Source organism: Lissotriton helveticus, chromosome 1_1 (genome assembly GCF_964261635.1).
Source record: "Lissotriton helveticus chromosome 1_1, aLisHel1.1, whole genome shotgun sequence".
NCBI classification, from domain to species: Eukaryota; Metazoa; Chordata; class Amphibia; order Caudata; family Salamandridae; genus Lissotriton; species Lissotriton helveticus.
This window is the reverse complement of record NC_136057.1, coordinates 1,896,311,491-1,896,339,088: the sequence shown is the minus strand read 5'-3', so window position 1 is coordinate 1,896,339,088 and position 27,598 is coordinate 1,896,311,491. Positions and strand designations below refer to the sequence as shown.

At 45.8% G+C, this 27,598-nt stretch overlaps 1 protein-coding gene across 1 annotated transcript in view; it reads left to right on the top strand.

Moving 5' to 3' along the window:
• Positions 1-27,598, top strand: part of HMCN1 (hemicentin 1) — a 1,257,483-nt gene that overhangs the window by 1,112,660 nt on the left and 117,225 nt on the right. Inside the window, exons 95-100 of the mRNA XM_078642741.1 lie at positions 1,961-2,098; positions 10,360-10,481; positions 13,726-13,963; positions 20,402-20,464; positions 25,756-25,875; positions 26,497-26,631. Of these exons, the coding sequence (XP_078498867.1) occupies positions 1,961-2,098; positions 10,360-10,481; positions 13,726-13,963; positions 20,402-20,464; positions 25,756-25,875; positions 26,497-26,631 (816 nt within the window). The remainder of the gene's footprint in view (positions 1-1,960; positions 2,099-10,359; positions 10,482-13,725; positions 13,964-20,401; positions 20,465-25,755; positions 25,876-26,496; positions 26,632-27,598) is intronic.

Genomic DNA, 27,598 nt, shown 5'->3' with positions numbered 1-27,598 from the left:
GATGTAGCCCACTATATTCCAGGGAGGATCTGGACATCCAGGTGTCTTGGTTCATTGCGTCCGAGAATAAGTACACTTGCTCCCTGACTATTTGCCTATGTGGGACGCTTGGAACAACTCTCCTGACTGATCATTGGTAGAGTGCGGACTGTGGCTGGTAAAGTCTCAAGAACTATAGCAGGCAGATCAGACGAAAAGTGCTAGAAGACATGGCACTAAGAAGAATAACATGTGGTTGGTGGCTGGCCATAAAACTAGTGAGCACCTCTGAAGGTTTAGCTCTATATTAAAATTACAACCACATTTGATGGTTACTCCTATCTCTATCTTGATGATCACTGCAGCTTTGAGGATGAGCTCTGTTTTTTTTGTTTGGGTAGTGGGTTTGGAACAAGGAAGATCCTCTGCAATACGTCGACTGGATCGGAGCAAGTAGAGCATGGCCTCCCCTCACCTTTGTTCATGTAGCTACACCTTCACTCACAGAAGGCACATGCTTGTGCACAGAATGAAGGCCAGAGAAAACAACAGCATATCTTCAGCCCCAGGGCTGAGTCAATTCAGTCTCTCTTTTTGTGCCTCACCTCAAGGCACAGCATAGACCCCAGCTTTGTCTGCTCTTGTCTTGGGTTGTTTTGAAGAATGTTTCCTCATCTTGAGGATGGGGAAACTGGAGCAAGAAATCAGGTTTGCTCTTCATCTGAATTCCTTACACAGATATGTCCAGGAAACTCAGAGCTCTCCAATTTTGACTGCTCATGATTGGATTCACCTGCATAAAGAATTTTCTGTACCTTACTTTTGGAGTACTTTTTCTTGGCAATGAGGAATAAGTGTATAAAAAAAAACTAAAGGGAGAAGAAAAAAAGAAACATAATTTTCTTACCAAACCAAACAGCAAATTGTGTATCACATCACTTGTATACAAGTTCCACTCACTTAATTAATCAGCCATGTGTATGTGAACAATTATTAATGCAAGTTATATCTATCACTCCACTAAATAGAGTCAGAGGATCTCTGTAAATATTTTCATACAATCAAATCTGAATCTATCCTAATCATTTTTGATTTATTTCTCTACACATGTCTTCTGTTTGAGCTTCAAATATAGGCAATGACTGTCAGCACACAGTGGAGGCTTGTTTAATTGATTCTGGATGAATGGGCAACAAGGCAATACTCACCCACAATGTGCGTAACTGTCACATCACTAATCATTTTGTCAAGTTGCCCTCCTAGATATCTTTACTGATGGCTTAATTCACAATAATTTGTCTGTGTGTAGCTGTGACTTACTCATGTTTATTTTTTTCTTCTACCTTTAGTTCTTTTTTTTCCTTATATCTTTTCTGCATGTGCAAGAAATGGACACTGATATTGTTTAAAATGTGGCATAATAGATAAGTAAGTTACTAGCACAATGCAATATGGTTGTTAAAAGAATATGAAAAATGTTTAATAAAATCTCTAATTATATTGAATAGACCCTTTGCGCAATCTGTCTTTTAGTTCAGACTACCCCAAAGAAGGTATGGGTTGGCCTAACGGCTAAGGCGCTCGACATCGGACCTGGGGATCTGGGTTCGAGTCTCGGTAACGACGCCAAAACCCCCCTGTGATTCTGGGCAAATCACTTAATCTCCCCGTGACTTAAAATGAAAGTGTGTCCTCATGTAACGTAACTGGTGCTATGTAAAGCGCTCTGATTCGGTTCGGTTCTAGTTCGCGCTATATAAAACTCTGCAAAAAAAAAAAATTACTTTAATTAGATTCAGTAACTGTGGATTTCTTATTAATAAACAATCTGTTTTTGCATAAATTAGGTATACATGTAATTTTGTTTTTGCTGTCAGCGATCCCTATTTCTCTTTGTTAAGAATATTTACTGTTCCTCTAGTATATTTGCCTTTCTGTCCAGCCTCTTATGTGACCAATATTGACCTGTTCGTTTTTTAAGGCCCTGCTATGAGAAAGCTGGTTTCCATCCTAAATCCTATTTACTGGGCAACAGCAAAGGAGATTGGAGAAGCTGTGAATGGATTCAGCCTCACCAATGGTGTCTTTAAGCGAGAATCCCAAGTGGAGTTTGCAACAGGTCAGTAGAAATGAAGAGGCACAACTTAAGAGTTAAACCAGAAACATCAGGAGTCATGGACGTGACTTTGTTTAACACAGTGTTGGCTAAAAAGATAACAGCATTCAAAGAAAAACTAAGAATTCAAAGAAAAACTAAGAAGTCACAACTGTTCACAGTTGGACAATTTGCACTTAACTTAGGAAGACATCCGCTATCCTATATTATGCCATAGTACCTTGGCTCTGGGATTGTACACAATTGCTTTATCACATGTATTATAAAACATGTCTGCACGAAAGTGCCCCTTTTTTGAATAGTCACCCTCACTTTTTGCCTAGTGTCTGATGTAATTTTGACAGAAGTGCACTGGGTTCTTGCTACCCAGGTCTACAGTGCCAGATCTCTTTCCCTAAAGCTGTACAATTGTTCCCCCAAATGGCAATACCTTTAGCACCCCTTGTAAGTCCCTAGTAAATGGTATCCATGGTACCTAGGGCAAAGAGGCTAAAGACGATCTCTAAGGGCTGCAGCATTTATTGTACCACCCTAAGGGACCCCTCAGAACCATCATGCTAGCTGCCATTACAGGCTACGTGCTATGGTGAAGACACAACATGGCACACCTCCTGTGGGCCGTGCCTGCAGACACTGCAAGCAGTATAGTTAAGCCATCCCTACAGCAGGTGTAGGAAGCTGGCTCTATATATACTATACCAAAGTAAGGTATAGTGAGCACAGAGACCCGTGGATCCCCAGAGGTACAGCAGAAGTTAAAGTACATAATACCTCCGTCTCTTTTGTGGTAGTGTGGTTGAGCAGTAAGCCTTATCAGAGGGTAGAGTTAAGCATTTGGTGTACACACTCAGGCAAGAAATTATGTCACACACTCAAAGACTGAATCTGAGTCCTGACCATTTGTTTGTGTAAAATGTTGTTACTTTGTAACTTTTATTACTAGAACAAAGATTTACTCAGTAGCAGGTAGGTGATACTTTAAATACAGTGATGCTTTTCAAGATACAGTGTGTACTGGTTTTGGAGAAGCATACAAAATATGTTGCAGTCAAGAAAATGGGTTGTAAATTCTTCAGAATACAGATAATTACTGTAAGATTACTTTTTAGTTACTTTTCAGTTACTTTTCTACTTTTGCACAAAACAAATTATTCACACAGTTTGAGCATTATAGGACATTAGCAAGCAGAATTAACTATTTTGCCAACAATAGGTTATTTTGTTGTAGTACAAAAACGGGTTCAACACAACATTTTTCAGAGCTAATCCCACCATACAATCCTATGGAAAAAATGAAGTGTTACGTTTCCAGGCAAGTAAACAGATTTGGTAACTGAGTTTTGGGGGGTAGAACCAAGGTTCAGGTTAGCACTCAAGGTGCACCTTCAGTGGCACTAGGGCAGCTGGGTGCAGAGTGCAGGGTGCCAATGTTAGCCAATGAGGCTAGGGGGACCTCAGTTGGGGGCTGCTCATGAGTAGGCCACTCGATCTTGGGAGGCGAGCTCCTGGGGTTAAGGTAAGGGCAAAGGGGGTCCTAGGTTAGCACCAACTCCACACCACTCGCGGTGCAAGATTGGCCGGTCACAGGGTGCTTAGGCAGTGTCGGGAGCCCAATGCTTTCCTTCGGAGGTTGTCCTCTTTGCATTTCGGCTGCAGGCTCGGTCCAGGAAGTCTTCCGGGGGGAACCAACAGCTGGGCAGGTAAGTAGAGATGTCTCTCGAGGTAAGGACACTTTGAGATCGGGTCACCAGGCTGCAGGGTCAGAGACTGCAGGGGTGAGACCCCTCGATGGTTTGGAGGTCAGAACTGCTTGGGGGCCACTTCAAGATGGATGGACCTTCAGGACATCGGTCGTGGACGACGGGTGCAGAGGTAAGTCCTGTAGCAGGGTTTTGTGGTCCCGCAGGGGCTGGATCTTCTTTTGTGAACAGGACCGCTGTCCTCAGGATTTGTGAGTCTTTATTGAAGTGGAGGATCTTTCCTCGCCAAATCTGGAGGTCGCTGATCTTTCTTGGAGTCATTGTCGTTTTCTTCGGAGCTGCAGGCAGGCCAATAGGGCTGAGGCCAAGTCAGTTGTGCCTAGAGTCTTCACTGCTGCAACATCTTCGGGATTCCAGTCTTCATAGGTCGTCAAGAACTGACTTCTGGGTTTAGGGCTGCCCCTTAAATACTGTATTTAGGGGGCATTTCAGGGGTCTCGAGATCAGTAGCCAGTGGACTTCTGACATTAGGGTGCTTACACCCTTGGTGTGCTCACACCACACGGGGGAGTGGGTACAATCCATAATCCTGATTGGAGGGTGTCTGTCATCTGCAAGGTGGCGGGCACTGAAGAGTGGGTGTCACATCACCTCACCCACCTGAGGGGTGGGGTAGGCAGAGGTGGACACACCATCTGGGCTGTTCAAATTTTTCCCACCTGCCCTCGCACCGAAAAAGGGGTGAGGCAGGAAGGGGGCCAGCTCCTGATAGCAGGAGAGGCTGGGGGTCGAGTTGCAATGGCGACAAGGCCTTTGAAGCTCCCCTGCAACTGATGGTGTGAACACCTCTGCCCAGGAAAGGCTTTGTTTCTGCGCCCAGGGAGCACAGGCTCCCACCCCAACAGTCCTGAAACTTGTCTCATGGCGGCAGGCTGGTGTTCACTAGTCAGGAACCCACCAATGCTTGGTTTTGTTCAGGGGTTCTCTCTAGAAGGGACCCCTGAGTGCATGGAATAATAAATCCGACACTGGAATCAGTGCAGGTTTATTATTCTGAGATGTTTGCTACCAAACAGCTGAGGATTCAGTAAAGCCATTTTGGTGCTAGGAAACTCTTAATGACAAGTGTCCAGACCATATACGCAGGATGGCTTTACTGGGTACTGTTTGCTCAAGTAGAGCGGCCCTCACATGAGGCATACGGCACCCTGCCTTAAGGGTGACTTACCTAGGCCTCATGCAGTGCTGGGCAGGTATGGCATGGCGCACAGGGACATGTGCCATGTTGACTGTTCACTTTTAGCTGCACCACAACATGCAGGCTGCAATGGCAGTGGTGCATGTTTATGGTGAGAGGACTCTGAGGGTAGCACACTACATGCTGTAGCCCTCAAATGCCTTTCCCTGGCTTCCATGCCCTTGGTACCACAGGTACCCCTTACAAGGGAATTCCAGGTTGGCCAGAGTTGTGCCAATTGTGGAAACAATGGTACAGTTTTAAGGAAACAACACAGGACCTAGTTACCTGAGTGGCAGGGACCCCGTGCACACTTAGCCCAAGTGCATCAGAAATCTGGCAAAAAGTGTGGAGGGGTTACTGCAACAGAAACCCACTTTCCTAAAGCAGGCCTTACAGCCCCAAGGCAGGGGGGCACTATATTACATGTGTGGATATGCCCTTGTCATGTCTAAGTTGAGTCTGAGATATTGCAAGTGGATTGGGAATCCATTTTGATACATGTGCTGGACACTCGTATTTACGAGTTCCCCAGCTAGATGATGGCTTCACTCAAACTAGAGATGCTTTTTATCAAACATCTCATATTAATAAAGCCACACTGATTCCAGTGATGGATGTATTAACACATGCACCCAGAGGGTACCTTAGAGGACAGGTTTCTGACCTCCTTCAGGTGAGAGCCCATGCTCTCTGAGGGCAGAAAAAATGCCTGCTCCGGCTGGAGGTGTTGTCACGTTCTGCAAGCAGGATGGCTAAGTGATCAGCATATCAAGGCAGGAGGCTTAAAAGACCTCTGATGCCTTTTATATGTGACCCTTCCACTTCCCCGGACAGGGGAAATGCCACCCCCCTGCCCCGGAACCATTTGGCACCAGGACAGGTGGGAAAATTAGCTAGTCAGGAGGCTTGTTCCACTCTTAGGCTAGTTCCATCCCTATGGTGGGCAACCTGGTGTGAACACAAAACGTAGAATTCCATCATCTTGGTTTTGTCGTAATTAGGCCCACTGGGTCAGGGTTATGCCCACTTCACTCAATAAGTGGTCATATAGATGGTACAGACACCCTAAAAGTAAGTAGCCCATTAGCTTCTACCTGTCACTCCCCTTAACACCCCTAAATTGAGCATTTAAGAGTTAACCAGAAGCCAGGAACTCAGATTCAATTGATCAAGAAGAAGAGGACAAAGAAGGGCCATGAGACAACGAAAACTGAAGACACTGTGCACTGTTGGCACCAAGCTCTACCTGCCTACACCAGTTTTGATATTTGTGACAGAGTGACTCGTTCTGCAGCTGAGCAACTACCAAAAACCCCAGTAGAAGGCCTGCCCTTCGCAAATCGCAGACAAGCTCCCTTGGATTAGAGGGACTACTCCCTTGCAGTTCACAAGCAGTAAAGAGCCAAAGTCTGGTTCACCAAGTTGCCTTTCCCCAGCCAGCCCGATGCAGCAGTCCCCCTGGAAGAGGATACCTGCGCTCCAGGAGGTCCGATCTGTCCTCCCACCAAGTGAAAGGACACCAGGACCAACCAGAGCAGCACAGGATCAATACCCGATGTACAGGAACCCTTGCAGCAGCCAAGGCCTGTTTAAGTCCAGTCGGGACTCTAACAGCACTGAGACTGAGCAGCTGATGAGGGGCGTTAGCATTGCAGAGACCCACTTCCAGAGTGGTCCAGCAATCCAGATTTTTGCACCCTCAACCAGTGAGACCGACAACTGCAATGCCGTAGGACACGCAGAGCCCAGCTAACCTTTCCACTCTACACCCTAGCTTCCAAGCCCAGGTACATGAACAAACTGTGCCCCCTTATTCACAGGATATTTGTGACCCAAGCCCTTCATTGGGAGCTTCCCGACTTCTTTCCAAGTCCCCCTTTGCAACCTATTTCTAGGTGACCCCCTCTTCTTCCACCGGTGTAGAGAGCAAAGCTAACCCAACCAGCACCTCTGCACCCGGACGCCCCAGGGAGGGAACGAGTAACTGCTGGTGGCACTTTGGACCTTGGCACCCTACGACTCGAAGTCCCGAAGGAGACCCCCTGAAACGGACAGTAAATAACTGTATGTAATATATGCCTTTTCTCCCATAGGGAGGCATTGCTGCATAAAGACGCACTTAAGTGAACTGTTTACTTACCTGTGAGGTTCAATATATTAAAAGGTACTCACCTGATAACAAAGTTCTTCTCATCACCATTTATATAAAAACATGAGTTATTTTTCTAAATTAGTCTTGGATTTATTCTTGAGTGTGTGTCTCATTTATTGTCTCTGTGAGTACGACAAATGCTTAGCACTACCCTCTGATAAGTCAAAACTGCTCGCCCACACTACCACAAAAGAGAGCATTTAGTGTTATCATATTTGCCTCTGTAAAGTTATAAGGGTTGTCTGGGCTTTCTGCACAGTGTACCTCTTTTTGGTCCACTATATAAAGATCCGGCTTCCTACAATGTCTAAAGAGGGATAATCAATAATGAGAAAATATGGAAAATTCTGAATAGTTTGGAGGTATTCTTCTAATACAAAATTACTTTATATCCTCCTGCATGTTTGAGTTAATGATGCACGTATTTTCAGAAAACTTTATCAATTATTCAAAACACCATTTAGGGGCCGATTCCGATCCGGTAAAATCCCCGTCCGTACGAATCGTATCCGGAGCCGTTTCCGTACGACTCGTACGGACGCCGTACGACCGGACGATTCCGATCCCGATCGGCCGACCAGGATGCGATTCGTACGGTACACGTCGATTCGTACGGAAAAGCGCACGATCACCTACACACCGTACGGCGCGTACCCCCCATGATCACAGGGGTACGCGCCGTACCCCTGTGATCATGCGGGGTACGTGCCGTACACCCAGCGTACATGGGGTACGTGCCGTACACCCACCGTACATGGGGTACGGTGCGTACCCCATGTACGCTGGGTGTACGGCACGTACCCCGCATGATCACAGGGGTACGGCGCGTACCCCTGCGATCATGGGGGGTACGTGCCGTACCCGGGGGGGGGCGTTCCGTACCTTTTTCGGCGCGAACTCTGCGTTTACGACTGTTCTCAGCTCCCGTAGGAAAAGGGTCGTACGGTGCGTACCCGACACGAATCGTACTTGCTGGGTCGTAAAAACCAGCCGCGAACCGTAGTGATGTCGCGTACAGCGGTTCCGAGTGAGACTCGTACGGAGATTTGATTCGTACGGAGTCCTGTACGACTCGTACGGAGTTCGGCTCCTGGTACGGATCGTACTTCGTCGTACGTACGGGACGTTTACGGGTACGATTCGTACGGGGAAAAAACGCTCCGTACGACGATTCGGAGCGCATTTTACCGGATCGGAATCGGCCCCTTAGTGTTCAACTACAATGAACTTACAGTCCATATATGATATGTATGTAGACCATCTGATAGCTGTAAATCAATTGAGATTTGCCTAGTTCTGAAGATCTCTGTCTGACCACCTTTAACTATGACATGTTTTCAGGCAAAATGGACATCAGCATTTAGCTATTAAGTTGTCTCAGTGAGTTTACACTCATCTGTGAAATATTCTGTGATGTGGAGTCATGGTTTTAAATCCTAGCAAGGGCATTTTATCCTCCCATCCTTGCAGGCAGGAAACATTGGGTACAACTTAATTGGGTAGGCGTAACACCAGCTATTTGCCATGCTGAGAACCCAGAGAAACAGCCAAAGTGAGTTATAAAGCACTATATAAAAATACATTTTAATTTAAAAGTCTTCAGTGCAGTGAAATTCCAAATGGCTCGAAAGGAGAAACCAAACACCCATTTAGCATAACAAATCTCTTTCAAATCAGGGTAAGTTAGGCTGTTTCTTTCCCCACACAGGAGACACCTAACACCTATTGACAGCATATCAGCACATAACCAACTACATTTCCACTCACTTAGGAAGCGTGGCATCTATGCTGGCGCCTTATTGTGATCAATCACTGATTGTGTTGTTCCACTTCATGAGCACATTTTCAATCTTGACATTTGTGGAGTGAATGGCGAGCCCCTCATCCATATGATACAACAGATGCCTAAATTGTAGCCACTGCTCAACCAATGACCTTATACCAACACACGATCTCAGTTAAATATCAAACTATTATTATATAAATGATTTTTGTATGTTTCTTACAACTTTAAAGTGCACATTTTCTACATTATGTTTGAGGCACCTACGTAAATTTCATCCTGAATAATTTTGGAATATTATGTTCAACTGTTTTGATGAGTGCTCTGGGGTGCTTTTTTTATACCTTTCGAAAGTGCTCTTTGAGGATATTGATTAAGCAACGTTCTCAATTACAATTTGAGAGATTATTGGATGTTCTTCCTAATTTCTATTAAATAGAGGTACTCTTTGATAATCTCTGATGTCTCCAAAGATATTGTCAACCTAAGTTCATTTGCAATATGTTCTTAAAGATGCTCTTGAATTATACATCAGCAATATAAGAAATAGCCATTCCATAGGATGATTTTTGAGATAGTTGTCTGTGTTAATATGGATCATTTCAGGCGATGCCGATAGACAGGTTGCATTGGATGCCCTTCTACAGATTACCTCACAGAGGCTAGCATATGCTCTTGGAAATGTTGATTGGATGTTCTATGATATATGTTAAAGTTGATGTTGGAAGTTATTAAAGATCATCATCAGGAAATTTGTTTAGAGGAAAGTTTTTTAAATTTTTGGTGGTGTTAATGGATGTGGTTGGAGGTGATTTAGGACCTTTTTGGAGGTACGCTTCAGTGTAGTTGAATGTACTTTCAGGTGTTATTGGAATTGTTCTGGATGTTGCTCGAGATGCTCTTTGATGTTATTGAGTATGCTCATGGTTGTTGTTTCTGACGTTATTACGTTTTTATGATGTGCTCAATGATGGTTTTAAAAACTGCATTTGTGTATTTATGAAAGTACTCTTGTTGTTGATGCATATTTTACTGAAGATGTTGCAGGATATGATGCACCATGATGTTGGAATGGTGCATCCGAGAAATTGTCTTAACGCGAAAACAATGCATCAGTATGTCTACATTTGTTTTTTACATTCAATCTTCATGCGCCATTTCCAATATTTTATCCGTTAGATTGTCTCATTTATCTCCTTCAGTGCAACAAGATGATTTGTATGTGAATGGTCCAAATTTTTACATGGTACTTGGCAAGACCAAGTATATCTCTGTAGCTGAAAGAAGTAAAAATAACAAAAAAGAAATAGATATTGTTATTCTGCATTCCAATAAAAATGTATTTGAGATGATTATTTAAGTGTCATTTTCTCTTATTAATTTTAATAGGTGAGATCCTGCGCATGACTCACATTGCCCGAGGTCGGGATTCAGATGGATCTCTCTTACTGGATATAGTAGTGAATGGGTACATTCTCCAATTACATTCATCTGCTGATGTCAATGTGAAGGTAACTAAAAAAATTGATATGTTTGATAATATGTAATTGATTTCATTTTATCGCATTCTTTCAAGTCTCGTTTAAACAAAAATAATTCTATTCTGCAGCTCAGTGAGCCTTATGCCACAGCATTTTAGAATTTGAAAGCACATTTGGCTTTCAATTATAATCATAAAAGTGTATGTTTCTGCGTATCAGTTGCTGCGGCAGTATTGTTTCTTTTGATAACAACATAAGTAACAGGTTTTATTGTTAGACATTTTAAAGTTACCCATAATATTAGTATAAACCCTGCTAAGAAATATTCAAAAAATGACAGTTACTCTAATAACTTTATCACATACACCATTTATGTAATGTCCTCCTTATTCCCCAAGTCTGACATTGTTCCAGTCCTTCAGCATATACAACTATGCCATTAACAACCTCTAACCTGTCCACAATCACATTCCTTCTGGACCTTACTCCAAAACCTGGATTAACTTTACAATCAGTGACATGCAGAGTCAAATAAGTAACTACCTCTGCCAGTAGGGGTAAACAAAAAGCATCTGGTGATCTACCAATTCATGTTTAATGAAGATGCTACAATTCTGAGACTATCATCAACATCCTTGAAGATGTCCACCACATGTTGGGCAGTGGACTAATCTGCTTTATCATCCATCTTGGCCTCTTATGGCTATGATACAATTGAGCACTGGAGACTTATCAGAATGCTGGAAACTTTCATGACATTTCCTGGCACAGTTCTGAACAGGTTTATTTCTTACTTCGGTTACTGCAAACAGTGAGTGAGAATGGGAATTAGTCACTTGTGTTGTGCCACAAAGCCTCACACTGTCCTACACGTTGATTAATGTACATTGAGCCACTGCACATTTTGTTGGAGGAGTCAGGAGTGTCCATTCACCATTACACAGAGGACACACAACTCTATATGAAAATCTCAATATCTTACATCATCACCCTAAAAATATGATTGTCATCCATCGCCCTCAAAGAAAATCCAGAAAAGACAGATTTAATTCTAATTACCATATAACACAAATCAAACTTCAACACAGGCAGAATTAAAGAAATAAAAATAAAAATGTTTTCCCTAATTTTGCACAAGAGACCAATCTCTTGGTTTGAGGATAGACGTGAATCTTACTATGAAAAGGCACATTGGTCGTAGATTAAAATCAGCCAGAGCAGCTCTGACTGTGCTCAAAAGATCCACACCTTTGTTATAACAGTCAGATGTTTGTGCTGTAACTCAAGTTATGAGTAAATAGACTATATAAATGCCCAGAAATGTTCATGTGCCCATGAAAGCTTTGATATACTCAACTGCAAGACTGTAAGTGGACTCAATAAGTTTGACCATGTAATATCATAATGAGAGATCTTCATTAGCTGCCCTTGGAGGCAAGAACCAAATTCAGACTTGCCTGCTTCAATTTTTAATAACCAACTGTTCCCATTTGTCTAATTTTAAAAGTCTTCTTAAGATAGGTGTGTAACAAGGTCATCTGTTACCTTACACTTAAGGACATACACAACTAGGTTCCACACAAGTCATGGTATCAAAACTGTGCTTTCCTAGACTTCCAAAATGATGGCTTCTGCCCACAAGGATCACTTCACCTCCATTTTCACCCTGAGCAATGTCTCAGATTCCTTTAGCACTCTCAACAACATTTCCCTGAAAGAAAACACTAATCTGGGACATCTAGTATGCCACCCTTGTGATTCTCTTCCTATTTTACCAACTGGACAACTGTTCTTTCAGTCCTTGCTTCCTTCACTCGGTTATCCTCCAAACCTTTATCCAGGACCCCACTTCTCCTCACCTTGTACCTACTTCCTAGTGATCCCCTAATTTCCTGCTTAGGCTTTCTATAGCATGTGTTCCCCTTCCTAGCCTGCTGATACAATTTCTTATGGATCGTTCAAATATTAGGCCACCTTGAGAATACACCTTTTCCCATGACTGGGAAGCTAATACATCTGACAGAAATATATAGAAAGAAGTGAAAGAAGATATACAAAGTGGCAATGACTACAATAGACACTGCGGAACCGCAGTTGCTTTGACCACACTAAAAGATAGTAGAACTATCACGCCTGGGAAAAATGAAGAGGGAGTGGACTGAAAACAGTCAACAGTACTCAAACTAACAGCTCATTTGGGAAACAGAGGAAAATTATAAATCTCAAGCCAAAGTCAAGAAGATGGAGTCAAATGCGCTCTGAAGCTTTCGGTGATTCATGAACATGTGTTGTAATTTGATCCATAGCCCCAGTGGGCTTACAGGATAACATAATTCATTGACTTAATGAAATGTTGGTGGCTCCCAAGAAAGTCTCATCCACCTGTCAAAATAAGGGAGGCAAAGAAATAATGTTCTTTGACCATCAAGGTGCTTGGACAAAGGTTTGGGATACATTATTTGCTGGAGTTCCCATGGTACAAATTATGGGGTGAATTACTGGGATGGCATTTTGGGATTAACCCGGCCTGGAAAGTGAGTGGTTTTATGGAAGCAAACCCGCTGTCAAATTGTTTAATATTAGTCCAATAGGAGTGAGTTTTCGCATTTCACATTCTTCTTGACTGTCTGTTTTTACCACATAGGTAAAAAAAATATCTTTCTTTTTAAAGTATCAAACAGTGACAAATTTTGAGGCTCTTGAACTGTGGCGCAAAATCTGCATCTTTATGTTTCTTTTGCGTTACGTCGCTATCTAGCTTCTCTGAAGTAATTTGCAATATTGTTCAGTGGCCATATCAAGATATTATGGACATTGCTGAAATGCATATGCCGGAAACCCACATTTATCTAATAAACACAATTACACACTGACACAATGTGAGGAAGCAAAATGTCAATTCGTCACCCCCTTTTGCAAACTACACCCATAAAGAAAGAAAAGTTTCAGCAATGACAGTGCAGAACGGGAACAGCATTTTCCAGGGCATCCTCTCACCCATAGAGCCGCTACTTTTCAAAGGATTCTACCTTAACATTCCACCTATTCCAACTCAAAAATAACAACTCAAATTATTTATAAATCTTCCGCATTGAAATGGCAGCCTTGACATCTGAGAGATTTGAACAGTGTGCATTGTTGTGTTATCAGTCACTAGGGTTTCCACTATTTAAAGACCATGCAGCCATAATAGTATAAATTTAAGTGTCTCATGCAGAGAATGTGACCAGGATTATCAATAAATAAAATAAAGGTTACTACTTCTTTATTACAGGATTACACAGAAGATTACATACAAACAGGCCCCGGGCAGCTGTACGCACACTCGACCCGGCTCTTCACCATCGACGGGGTCACCGTGCCCTACATGTGGAACCACACTATTACCTACGACCATGCACAGGGCCGGATGCCTTTTCTGGTGCAAACCTTGCATGCATCTTCAGTTGGCGCAGAATACAATGCACAGGATGAAACACTGGACTTCAAAATCCATGCATCTATAGCCAGAGGTAATGTTATTTGGTTTGTGTTTCTTCAACCACAGCATTCTACTTGAGTGGAATGAAAAACGGTAGAGACCCCCAAATTTGTATGATTTATTTAGAACATGTTAAGAGTTAATTTGGTATATGGACTGTAATACCGTTTCAAAGTATTTTGACTGAAAATATTATAGACAGATGCAGTCAAAATACTGTAGAAAACTCCAATACAAAGGTTGTTCAACATAGACCCATACGGCAGGATCCCTGAATACTTTTTAGGTTATCCGAGGTCAGGTAAGACCTTGTCTTTGGTCATAGGCCTGCACTCTCCCCGGCAGCTCCACTTCCTCTGTTGCTGCCGCTGAGCCCCCAGCCTGGGTGTTCGAGTCTGCTGTTTGCCCACCTGCCGCATCGCGGTATTTGTATTTGCATTTGTCGACCTCAGAGTTACTGGTTTTCTCTTTTTCCCATTTTGTGCATTTGTTGTCCCGTTCACTGTGTTTTCTCTCTGCGCATTACTCATTTCTGCTCTTTCACTGTACACTCTGCCCCTCTCTCTCCCCTCGCTGTTCCCTTCTCCCTGATTCCCACTGCTGCTGACCCGTGGTCCCTCCCCCCCTGCCCTCGCCCGTTTCCCGCCTCCTAGCTGAGCATCCCTCCCCTACATAATGCAGACCGCTGTGCTGTCACTCAGCTCATTGCACACAGCGGGCGCACCGCTGGCACACCTAAGGCAAGAGGTGTGGCGCCGCGGCCAGGGCGACTGACGCTGGAATCTGGGGACCACGGTTCGATCCCCGGCTCCGGCGGCAGGTTAGCCCAGCACCATGTGACTCTGGGCAATAGCTCGCTTAAATTTCCCGACGGCCCCCAGCGCCTAGAGACCCTTACGGGTGATTGTGCGCTTTACAAATGTGGACTTTGCTTACTTTGCCCGTCTGCGCCCGTCCGAGACCCGACCACGGGCAGCGCCAGGAACCCTGGCTCCCCGGAGCCCCACCGATATGACTCCACCACCCTCCTTGCTCTCAACCCCGGAAGACACCCAGACTGCCAGAACTCCTCACCGAACACCACCCACGGACCTTTCTCCTGCAGACACTGCCAACATTTCTGCACCATCTACAGTGCCCCTACTTCCACCACAGGCTTACGAGACGCCCGCGCCACCGAAGGCCTGACGTGCATCCTCCTCAACGTGTGCTCCCTCCACAGACACGCCATAGAGATCTGGGACCTGATCAACACCCTCAAGCCCGCAGTGGTGGCTGGTGACATTTGAAAGTGGTGAGACGTAAAATTATTGGCGTACTGCACTGCGGCGAGCGACCCCGAACAACCTACAGGAGGAATTTCTGACAAAAGAGTAGCAAATGGTGCATTTTCAAGCAAATTTGAGGAAGCAGGAAGGTTAATAAAGCAATACGATTTAATTATTTATCATTTAAGAAACTGCAATTATCTAGTGTTAACATTTTACAAAGTGGCCAGGAAGATTACATTAAAAAAAATTGAAACCCGTTGCCAAAAAAAGGATTAATGCTGTATGCCTTTGTTCATGCCTTCCCCCTAGCACAAATACATATTTTTCAAAAAGGCTGATGTGCCCTAAGTTACCACATCCATATTTAGTATTCAAAACATTTACAAATAAATTTGAACAAATATGGGAGTGCATGCCAGACTGGCTTGACAAAAAAAGATAAACACCTTCCTCCGCCAGGATGATAGTATGTGTAAGAGCGTCCACCGGTGGGATCTTTACTTAATTCAGCACCCCCTTCAACAACAGATTGGAACCTCACACTTGGCACCAAGCTCTCCCATCAGAGGCCACACTTCCAACCATGCATTATACTACAAAGCTGAGCGATTCGAAGCAGAGTGCTACACATGTCACGTAAGAATCACAGTAAAACAGAACATTATAAAATTACATAAACATGTAAAAACATACCACGTCATGATGTGATAAAATAATGTAGCTGCATATCATATCTCCAACCTTAAAATTGCATTAAATAACATAGCACGGCATACCCTAGAACAGCACAAAACTATGTAACTTAACATTACATAACTAACAAACCATAGCACTGTAGTTTGCAAACATGGTGCCACAACAACAGGAGCCATGTTCGTTCCCCTGTCAGTGCGAGGCCTCTCAATAAATCACCACGCAGCCTTCGGCTAGCACAGCAAGAGTTGACTGTGTCCTGGTAACTGAGCACTGCAACTCACTCAGCCATGGCAGTTTTCCTCCTCATAGCATCCTGAAGCCGTGCAGGTGGCAGTGTAGTGCCCCATGACCCACTGATAAGATAAGATATATGAGAGATCCAGTGTGGACGTGAAAGCCCAGGGTAGACCACAAGTGAGAAGCTTTTAAAGGAACTCGTAATATCTCACGCCAACATGTCTTTCATCTACAAAACAACACAATATACAAGTAAATGACATTTCCTACCGAGGCTATGGAGGCTCCAAGGGGGAATGTCCACGACGACGAGCAGCAGGCACCAGCAGACTGTCCGGTGTGTGTCCAGACAGGGGTAAAGGCAGCGCCGCAGCAGGGGTCTGCATATCCTGCATGTGGGGGCGGGGAGGGGCTGGGAACTGGGAACTGGGAAGCAGGGACCAGGCAGGAAATAAAGGCCCAGCCTTTCATCCAAATTGAATTCACACACCCGACCCGGGCTGCTGCCTGCACTGACTACTAACTGTAACGTCATCAACACACACATGTCCGAGAGAGCGAGCGAGATCTTACTTTTAATCTTTTTGCAGGAATGTACCGGATCTCTCTACAGAGTCTCTACTCTTCTTCTACACTCACTGACTAGTACTGTATTGAGTGACTATGAGTGTAACTACACGCACGAGTCTTAGTGAAGTCGACGAGCAGCAGGCACAGGCACTGGTGAGGACTCCAGTCAGACAGACTAGGCGGGAGCGAGCTGCGAGCAGCCAGACAGACAGCGTGCGTCCTCAATGGCCAATCACTGCACGGCTTCACATGAAGTCACACAGTGATTGGCCATTACAGTGCGGATGCGGCAGTGTGTCACCAGTGTGGCACCACACACGCGTGCGGCACCCAATAATGGTGTGGACCATTGGGACCAACCAATCCTGGCGCTGCATGCAGCGCCAGGATTGGCTAGGGGGGCACAGATGCCAATCGCCCCTTTCAACCCTGGGGGCTGCGGCCCTGGGGGTGCTGTATGAAACAGCACCCCTTGGGTCCCTCGCCGAGCCTCGCTAAGGGGGAAGAAGTAAGTGCGCATGTGCGGGCTGAATAAAGCCCAAAAATACACATGCGCAGTTTGTACACTACTGCTGCAGCTGAGTGAACTGTCACTCAAGCTGCAGCAGCTCAGCCCAGACCCACCCCCTGGCGCCGCGCAGACCGATAATGATATTCTGGCGTGCCGTGTGAGGTGAGACTGACTGACTCAGTCTATGTGCTGCTTTGCAGGCGCGGTGCGTGCACGCCACGAGGCTTAGTGGGGCTACGCCCCTACGCCCCAATGGACGCACCGCGCCTGCAAGCCCGATGTCGCCTTCTTCACGGAAACCTTTACCAATGCCACCACCGGTCCCGACATCGCCACTGAAATCCCTGTTGGTTACAAGGTCGAGAGGAATGACTACCCACACTGCCCAGGAGGAGGACTCGCTATCGCACACAAGGCCTCCCTCTGACTCTTCACCTCCAGCACGAGTGACCCCCACTCCAACACAGAACACCTCCACTTCCAGATCCAGACCTCCCCCAGGACCAGGCTACACGGCACCCTCGCCTACAGACCCCCAGGACCCTGCACCCTGGCCACTACAGCAATCACCGACCTCGTCGAACCCCGTGCCATCACCTCCACAGACTACATCCTACTCGCAGACCTGAATTTCCACCTCGACAATCACTGCAACCCCGACTCCACCGCCCTCCTCGACAACCTTTCCAACCTCGGACTGAAGCAGCTCGTCAACACCTCCAAGCACAGAGCAGGACACACCCTCGACCCCATCTTCGCAGGAGGGTCAAATGTATGCTTCAGCCACACCACGCAGCCCCCCTGGACTGACCACCACTGCGTACATTTCACCTTCAACACCACCACTGCACCCAAACTGGCCCGCCACAAAGGAACTGGAGTAAAATCACAGAGGAACACCTCAACTCCACCCTCCCTCTTGACCCCCCCCATCACCATGACCGACACCAACGCCGCAGCCAAAGAACTTCACAGATGGATCTCCAGATGCACCGACAAGATCGCCCCCTCCGCCACCCCACCAAACAACGTCCCCTGAAAGCGGCCTGGTTCACCACCAAACTATAAGTCGCCAGGCGCACCTGCAGACGCCTTGAGAAAAAATGGCAAAGCTGAAAAACCACAGAAGACCTAAACAACTTCAGGAGCGCCATGACGGAGTATCACCAGCCTATAAGGAACACCAAATGGTCCTTCATCAAGAACAAAATCGACACCAACACTACCAACGCTAATGAACTCTTCAACGTCATACAGCAATGCACCAAAACCAGCAGCGAGGCCACGGACATCACACCTACCCAGGAACTTTACAACAAGCTCAGCTCCTACTTCCATCGGAAGATCAAGACCCTCTACGACCACTTCAGTGACCAGACGCCGCTCACAACCCTCTCCCCCTCCGCCAACCTCCAGCTGACCATCACCACCTGGACTCAGTTGAAACTCATCACCCCGACCATAATGAAAACCTGGTCCAGAACCCCCACGGACCCCTGCCCACTGCACATCTACCAGAGGGCCACCACCACCATCGCCCCCGAACTAGGACGGACGATCAATGCCTCCCTCCAATCCGGCATTTTCCCTGACAACTGGAAGCGGGCGGAAGTCAAGCCCCTCCTTAAGAAGCCAACGGCCGACTCAACTGACCTGAAGAACTACCGGACCATCTCTCTGCTCCCTTTCCCCGCCAAAGTCACCGAAAGACTCATTCATTGAAGAGAACGCCATCCTAGACGCCTCCCAGTCCGGATTCCGTGACAACCACAGCACCGAACCCGCCCTCCTCGCCACCACTGATGACATCCGCATGCTACTCGACCAGGGACACACTGCAGCCCTCATCCTACTAGACCTCTCCGCGGCCTTCGACACCGTCTCACACACTTGCAGCCAGACTGAAGCATGCTGGTATACAAGGCACCGCCCTCAACTGGATCCGATCCTTTCTCTCCGGCAGAACCCAGAGGATCAGACTCCCCCCTTTCCTCTCTGAACCTACAGAGATCAACTGAGGAGGACCACAGGGATCATCACTCAACCCCATGCTCTTCAACATCTACATGGCCCCCCTCGCCGCCATCGTCAGACAGCATGTGCTTAACATAGTCTCTTACGCCTATGCTCATCCTTTCCCTCACGAAGGATCCCGAAGACACCAAGCTCAGCTTCCAGGAAGGAATGAAGGACGTCGCGGCCTGTGTGAAGGACAGGTGCCTGAAGCTCAATACAAAGAAAACAGAGGTCCTCATCCTGGGACCCTCGACCTCTGCTGGGACGATACATGGTGGCCCTCTGCCCTCGGGAGACCTCTCACTCCGACAGACCATCGGAACCTCGCCATCATCCTCAACTCCTCCCTCACCATGACCCGCCAGCTCAAAGCAGTTGCCTCCACCAGCTTCAACTGCCTCCGCATCCTCCGAAAGACCTTCAAATGGATCCCCCCCGAACACAGAAAAACCATCACCCACGCACTCATAACCAGCAGACTGGACTGTGGATAAGCCATCTACGCCGGTGTCAACAGGACCCTCCTACACAAACTCCAAACCATCCAGAATGTCGCGGCTAGGCTCGTCCTTGGGACTCCTCGGCACGAACACATGACTCAACTCCTTTGAGATTGATTGATCCATATAAGATTAATATGAACACAGTATGTGTGTAATGACTTCAGAAACATTAATCCCAAAGTTGGAGAGTAGATTTGAACTTTCAGTTTCACAAGCATTTGAATAGTACTTCATATGAGAGTTCAGCAACCTCTGGCATAGCAGGCACTGCCAATCTAAGGAGTGTGTTCACCCTATCAGTCAATCACTCATTGACTCCCTTGTGCCACAAGATATTTAGTACTTCAAAATGGAAGCTGTGTTGCATCTCTTGGGTGTGAACCCCATAGCCTACAACACTCTACTGATGCATTACTAAATGAAGCAAGTCTGTGACTATCTGGAAGGAATGAACATAGACTTTTAAAAAAGTGATGAAACTTGTCTGGTTTAATGTAAAGGAAAGGGAAGCTGCATTTCTGTATGAAACTGTTCATATGTAAAGCACTCTTTCGGCCTTTGTTTCTTGTTCATGCAATATAAAACTGCAAATAAATAGATAATAATGGTGTTTAGATGCAGTTTCATTGTTATGTACTAATAAGCCCTTTTCTGTTACTTGCTAGGAGACAGGAGTAACCAGTGCCCTTCCGGGTTTGGATTGGATAGCACTGGACCATACTGCGCAGGTAAGAGCATTCACAATCACTTGATGGACTGTTTACCTGAAGTGCAGAGTGGAAAATAGTAACCAAAGTGTAGAGCAAGCTAGTCAAGGTGAGAGACTTGTTACACTCGTGCCACCGCCCTCTATAATTCTACATGTATCAGGCCTAGATAACAATAATCACAGGTGTGGTTTTTGATGTTACACAAAGTTCTATTGAATGTAAGATTGCCTACAACTAAATAATGAAATAGTAGCATTTCAAATTGAACAGGTGCAGATCCTCAACACATAACACAAAACTGCCACATTTTGCATAGTAGCTTGGTTAAACCAGGACTGCATGAAATGTACATTTTGTGTAGTGATGATGCTTGAAGTTCACTAGTTTGCAATTTCACAAATTTTTTCTGGTGCATGAAGTGCCCTGTTGAAGAAATGTTTTGTGGGTGTATTTTTTGTTTTAATTCAATGCACTGTTATTGTATACTTGTGTAGGAAAGTGCCCCATTTTGACATGATCACCCCCACTTTTTGAGTGGGAGTCCACTAGGTTCCTGCTATCCAGGTTCCCAGTGCCTGATCTCTTTCCCAAAACTGTGCAATTGTACCCCAATTGGCAATGCCTTTAGCGCTCCCCGTAAGTCCCCAGTAAGTGGTACCTCTGGTACCCAGGGCAAGAAGGCTAAAGTGGGTCCTGAAGGGCTGCAGCATGAATTGTGCCACCCTAAAGGACCTCTCACCAAAAACATACATACTGCCACTGCAGGCTAAGTGCCTTGGTGCAGACAAAAGTGAAAACATAACGAGGCACACATACCTGGGGTGGTGAAGTGCGCTAAAGAAGGATGATGGATTAAACCCAGATCAGTTGACTGGGGGTGAGTGTTTGATTTGCTCAAATGCTCCATCCATCATCCCCTTTGGTATCGCTTTGTTCGCCCTAAGTTGGCAGGGTATGCCCAGGCATGGGTCCCTTGCTCACTTTGCCACTGGATTCAAGATAGCATGGCTGATGAGGGTTATGAACCCGAAACCGGTCCCAGGATGCTTGTTTCCGGTCCAGGGAAGACATGACTTGGCAGATCGGGCTGGACTGTTCCCATGAGGCACAGGGTCAGACTGATTTGCATATGGCCATGTCTGAACTGGGGGTAGTGAAGTGAGCTAAAGAATGATGATGGATTAAACCCAGATCAGTTGACTGGGGGTGAGTGTTTGATTTGCTCAAATGCTCCTTCCATCATTCCCTTTGGTATCGCTTTGCTTGCCCTAAACTGGCAGGGTATGCCCAGACGTGGGTCCCTTGCTCACTTTGCTATGTATCGTCCCAGCAGAGGTCGAGGGTCCCAGGATGAGGACCTCTGTTTTCTTTGTATTGAGCTTCAGGCAGCTGTCCTTCACCCAGGCCGAGACGTCCTTCATTCCTTCCTGGAAGCTGAGCTTGGTGTCTTCGGGATCCTTCGTGAGGGAGAGGATGAGCATAGGCGTAAGAGACTATGTTAAGCACATGCTGTCTGACGATGGCGGCGAGGGGGGCCATGTAGATGTTGAAGAGCGTGGGGCTGAGTGATGATCCCTGTGGATGATCCCTGTGGTCCTCCTCAGTTGATGTCTGTAGGTTCAGAGAGGAAAGGGGGGAGTCTGATCCTCTGGGTTCTGCTGGAGAGAAAGGATCGGATCCAGTTGAGGGCGGTGCCTTGTATACCAGCATGCTGCAGTCTGGCTGCAAGTGTGTGGAAAAGCCGCCGCGGGAAATCATGTCTCCGTGAACATCCTAATTTGGCTGACGGTGTCTTGCAGACACTGTCACCAAATAGCCCACCCCGCGGATCAGCGGCGGACGGACCTGCCACCCGCCGCTGGTCCAACAGCAATCCCACCGCCATCCTAATCTGGCGGTGGGTGTTGTATGTGGCTGCGGCGGTTAATCCGCATCCTCCAGGCCGGCGGTGGCTTTCGCCGCCCGGGGGGTGCGGATTAACCGCCATCCTAATCGGCCAGTAAGTTGGCAGGGTATACCCAGACGTGGGCCCTTGCTCACTTTGCCACTGGATTCAAGATAGCCTGGCTGATGAGGGTTATGAACCCGAAACCGGTCCCAGGATGCTTGTTTCCAGTCCAGGGAAGACATGACTTGGCAGATCGGGCTGGACTGTTCCCATGAGGCACAGGGTCAGACTGATTTGCATATGGCCATGTCTGAACTGGGGGTAGTGAAGTGAGCTAAAGAATGATGATGGATTAAACCCAGATCAGTTGACTGGGGGTGAGTGTTTGATTTGCTCAAATGCTCCTTCCATCATTCCCTTTTGTATCGCTTTGCTTGCCCTAAGTTGGCAGGGTATGCCCAGACGTGGGTCCTTTGCTCACTTTGCCGCTGGATTCAAGATAGCCTGGCTGATGAGGGTTATGAACCCGAAACCGGTCCCAGGATGCCTGTTTCCAGTCCAGGGAAGACATGGCTTCCCAGTTCAGACTGAACTGTTCTCATGAGGCAGAGGGTCAGACTGATTTGCATATGGCCATGTCTGAACTGGGGTGGTGAAGTGAGCTAAATAATGATGATGGATTAAACCGAGATCAGTTGACTGGGGGTGAGTGTTTGATTTGCTCAAATGCTCTGTCCATCATATCCTTTGGTATCGCTTTGTTCGCCCTAAGTTGGCAGGGTTTGCCCAGACATGGGTCCCTTGCTCACTTTGCCACTGGATTCAAGATAGCCTGGCTGATGAGGGTTATGAACCCGAAACCGGTCCCAGGATGCTTGTTTCCGGTCCAGGGAAGACATGGCTTGGCAGGTCGGGCTGGACTGTTCCCATTAGGCACAGGGTCAGACTGATTTGCATATGGCCATGTCTGAACTGGGGTGGTGAAGTGAGCTAAAGAATGATGATGGATTAAACCCAGATCAGTTGACTTGGGTGAGTGTATGATTTGCTCAAATGCTCCGTCCATCATCCCCTTTGGTATCGTTTTGCTCACCCTAAGTTGGCAGGGTATGCCCAGACGTGGGTCCCTTGCTCACTTTGCCACTGGATTCAAGATAGCCTGGCTGATGAGGGTTATGAACCCAAAACCGGTCCCAGGATGCTTATTTCCGGTCCAGGGAAGACATGGCTTGGCAGTTCGGGCTGGACTGTTCCCATGAGGCAGAGGGTCAGACTGATTTGCATATGGCCATGTCTGAACTGGGATGGTGAAGTGAGCTCAAGAATGATGATGGATTAAACCCAGATCAGTTGACTGGGGGTGAGTGTTTGATTTGCTCAAATGCTCCGTCCATCATCCCCTTTGGTATCGCTATGCCCATAGAAACTGCATGCAATACAGGTAAGTCACCCCTACAGTAGGCCTTAGAGCCCTAAGACAGGGTCCACTATACTGCATGTGTTGGTCAGCTCTATTGCTTGCAGCACAAGTGAACAGGGAAGCCATTTTTAGGTACATGTGCTGGACACTGGTGATAAACGAGTTCCCTAGCTACATGATGGCTTCACTGAAGATAGGAATGCTTGGTATCAAACATCTTTCATTAATAAACCCACACTGATGCCATCATTGGGTTTAATAACACAGGTACACAGAGGGCACCCCCTGAACAGCTACTGTTGTTCTGACTGACTGTTTTTCACCAGCCTGACACCAGAGACAAGTTTCAGTCCCCCAAGGGTGAGCGCCTTTGCTCACAGCAGGTTAGAAACAAAGCCTGCTCGGGCAAAGGGTGTTTACACCTCCTTCCACAGGATGACCTGCAGATTAGCATTCCAGAGCCCACCGCCTTTGGCAATGCAATCCGGCTTCCCTTCCGCGAGCGACTGCTGGCCCCATCTGTAGAGAGCCCTTGGGCACCTTGACAGGCGGGAAAATTAGCTAGTCAGATAGGCATGTCCCACCTCAGGCTAGTACCACCATTGAGGTGGGCTACCTGAAGTGGAGGCAACTTTTCAAAGTTAGCCATCTTGGTGATGGCAAACTTAGGAACTCTGGGACAGGGTTATGCATACTTCCCACAGGAAGTGATCATATAGGGGGTATAGAGACCCCTTTGGCTATTACCCTACACTCCCCTAACACCATTAAATTCAGTATTTAGGGGAGCCCCTGGCACGAGAACATCAGATCATGTTGACCTATTCAGAAGAAGGACCTGGAAGAGCAGCAAAAGCAAATACTGAAGAAGGGCAACTGACTTGGTACCAGCCCTGCCAACCTGTCTGCTGTTTCCCGTCGAATTGTGCCAGGCTGTCATGCCTCCAGTTCCTGGACGGACTGCCTGCCTTCAATAAATATTCAAGGACTCCTGTGGAGCAGCGGAGCTGCTCTTCTGCAACCTGCAGGCACCCCAAGAACCACAAGGACTCCGGCACTGCCAAAACCTGACGCTGCCAAGCACTACTACAACTAAACCCTCCAGCTTGATTCAAAGTGAGCCAATGGTGTCAGGGTGATCCCCAAGCCCTTAAGAGACAGTGTCCACTTTGGTTTCATACTCTGTGAACTCCCTGGCACCACCTGTTTGCAGGCCCCCTCGACTGCGAGTGCTCTTGGACAGAGAAACCCGGCCCCTCAAAGACCCTCTGCACCCGGCCATCCCAGCCCGATGTGAAGAGGACCACCGGTGTCCCCACGTCCCCTAGCATCACAAGACTTGAACCCTCTGGTTGGTTCTGCTAGACAGGCCTCTCTGTCCAAACCTGCAGCCTCTTATCCCACTGACCGATCTGCATTGACTAACATTGAGCATCCAAAGCTGTATTGCATCACTCCACCCAGTCACCCTATTGCCACTGAAGGTGGCCTGCTGGTGCTGCCTTTGCCCTTACTCCATACTCACCTTAAGTCTGGGAGATTGGTCTTGTAAGTCGATGTACTCTACCTAAATGATGTACTTGTTTTTCCTCTCATTGGATCACATTGCAGCTTCTAAAAAATGCACTGTTGACTTTTTAAATGTAAAAGTATTTCTCTTGCAAAATGTGCTTACCTGATCTTATTTATTCTAGTGCCTAAACTTATATCAAGATACATGTTATTTTCATAAATTGGTGTGAATCTCCTTTTTGAGTCATGTGCATTTGCAGATGCCTAACACTCCTCTCTGATAAGCCTAAGGCTGCTCAACAACGCTACTCCCTAGAAGTGCACCTTGGAATTTTTAGAGCAAGCTCCTGTACACTTAAAAGGGAAGGGAACACCTGGACTCTTTGTATGGTATACCTCTTTTTGGTATACCTTATAAAGAGCCAGCTTCCTACATTTACTTGGTGATAGAGGAAGGATTTATCTTCTAACACTGCTTTTCTTCTTTAGATGAAAATGAATGTGCAACCCGCAACCCTTGTTCTCATTCATGCCACAATGCCATGGGGACCTATTACTGTTCCTGCCCAAAGGGTCTCACCATCTCTGCTGATGGACGAACCTGTCAAGGTGAGCATGACAACCTCTGGCAAAATGGTCCTCTTGTTCTAGCACTTGAGTTGCATACTAGGGTTAACACAGTCTACTTACATATTTAATTATTGATCTTCTATTATACATTTCTCTTCTTCAAATTAGGTATTTGTTGGTCAGTGGTCGCTGGTCATTGTCATGATGCCCCTATGAAGGTTACCCAAAGTCCATAATTTGTCCTCCATGTGTTATACCCACGAGAAACAGCTTTCTGGTGAATCTTATTGAATTCCACCAGGCATGATGTGCTCGAATGAGTGCGGGCAGCAAAAGTATGCTCTTGATTAACAATGTCAGCTCCCCATTGACTACATAGAATAATGATGGGCACACCACTGTATCTTGCTGTACCTCAGTGGCCTTATTTACTAAAGAATCTAAAGTGATTAGAAATATGTCTGCCACCAGCATTATGTGCTATCTAAAAAGTTGCCTGCCAGATCTCATTTAATTGCCAAATATAGTAGCACAAAGTAATACATAGAGAGGGGTTTGGCTCTGAATCCCCTTTGTTGATCTTCATCTTTATGTCTAGTCATTAATTCATTGGTCATGTGTTGTATTTTCAATCTAATATCTGTTGATTATGTTTTCCAGACATTGATGAGTGTGCCCTGGGTGGACATACTTGCCATGCTGGTCAGGACTGTGAAAATACCATTGGAGCCTACCGCTGTGTTGTTCGATGTGGAATTGGTTTCAGAAGAACATCCGATGGGTTGAGTTGTCAAGGTGAAGAAACCTGCCCCGCTTTAGTTTCCTTTTATTTTACTCAAATGTTCTATAAAAACTTTGGAATCAATTCACAAATATTTTCACTGGAGAAAATAAGTAGCTCCCCTGAGCATTTTAAAGTTACACCAGACCTCTTCGGCTATTTTTACGAAGATTTCCTTTGGATGAAAGCTGGAGTTGCTCATATCATATTTATGATGATTGATACATCCTCTAAATGGCCTAGAGTAGACTTTATTGAATAATTTGTGCTTTAAGTGTCTCCAGAATTGTTCTTCTGTAAAAAGTATAATATATTTGGTGTCAGATTATCTGGTCTTTCCGTAGTTTGCTCCTTTGCAGAGCTTAGTAAATCTAACTCTAAAGTTTTATTGGGAAGTGAAATGTGTGCTTTTCATACACTCAGCAGATTGAGAACCCCATTTGAGGCCTGAGGCACCGTTGATTTTAAACAAAGCCTGGTCCATGAAAGAACGCATTAGAACTAGGCTCTATCAAAGCTATCTCCTACATCATCATAAACATATATATTTTTATTTCCGTGAACAGTTATAATAGAAATGAGTTTTATTGTTAATATTTTTACAAATAATACTAATACTACCACTTATAATACTAAAAATAACAACAATATTAATATTAAGAAAACAAAAATAATAAGACAAATACTAATAAGATGATGATGATTATTATTGTTGCTATTATTATTATTGTTGTTTTGATAACAACAACATTACTAATAATATTTTCTGTTCGATATTTAGAGGCATACTATTCAGTCACTTTTTAATCTTATAGTTTAAGCATAGTAATTACTTTAATTATTAACTTCATCAATAGATACAATGTAGTCCTTCCTTAACAAAAGTACTAAAGTCTTATTGGACTTGTAATGCCCAGCAGTATCTGTTATGTTATGTTATGTTATTAAACATTTTATTGCGCGCTCTGCTACTACAAAGTA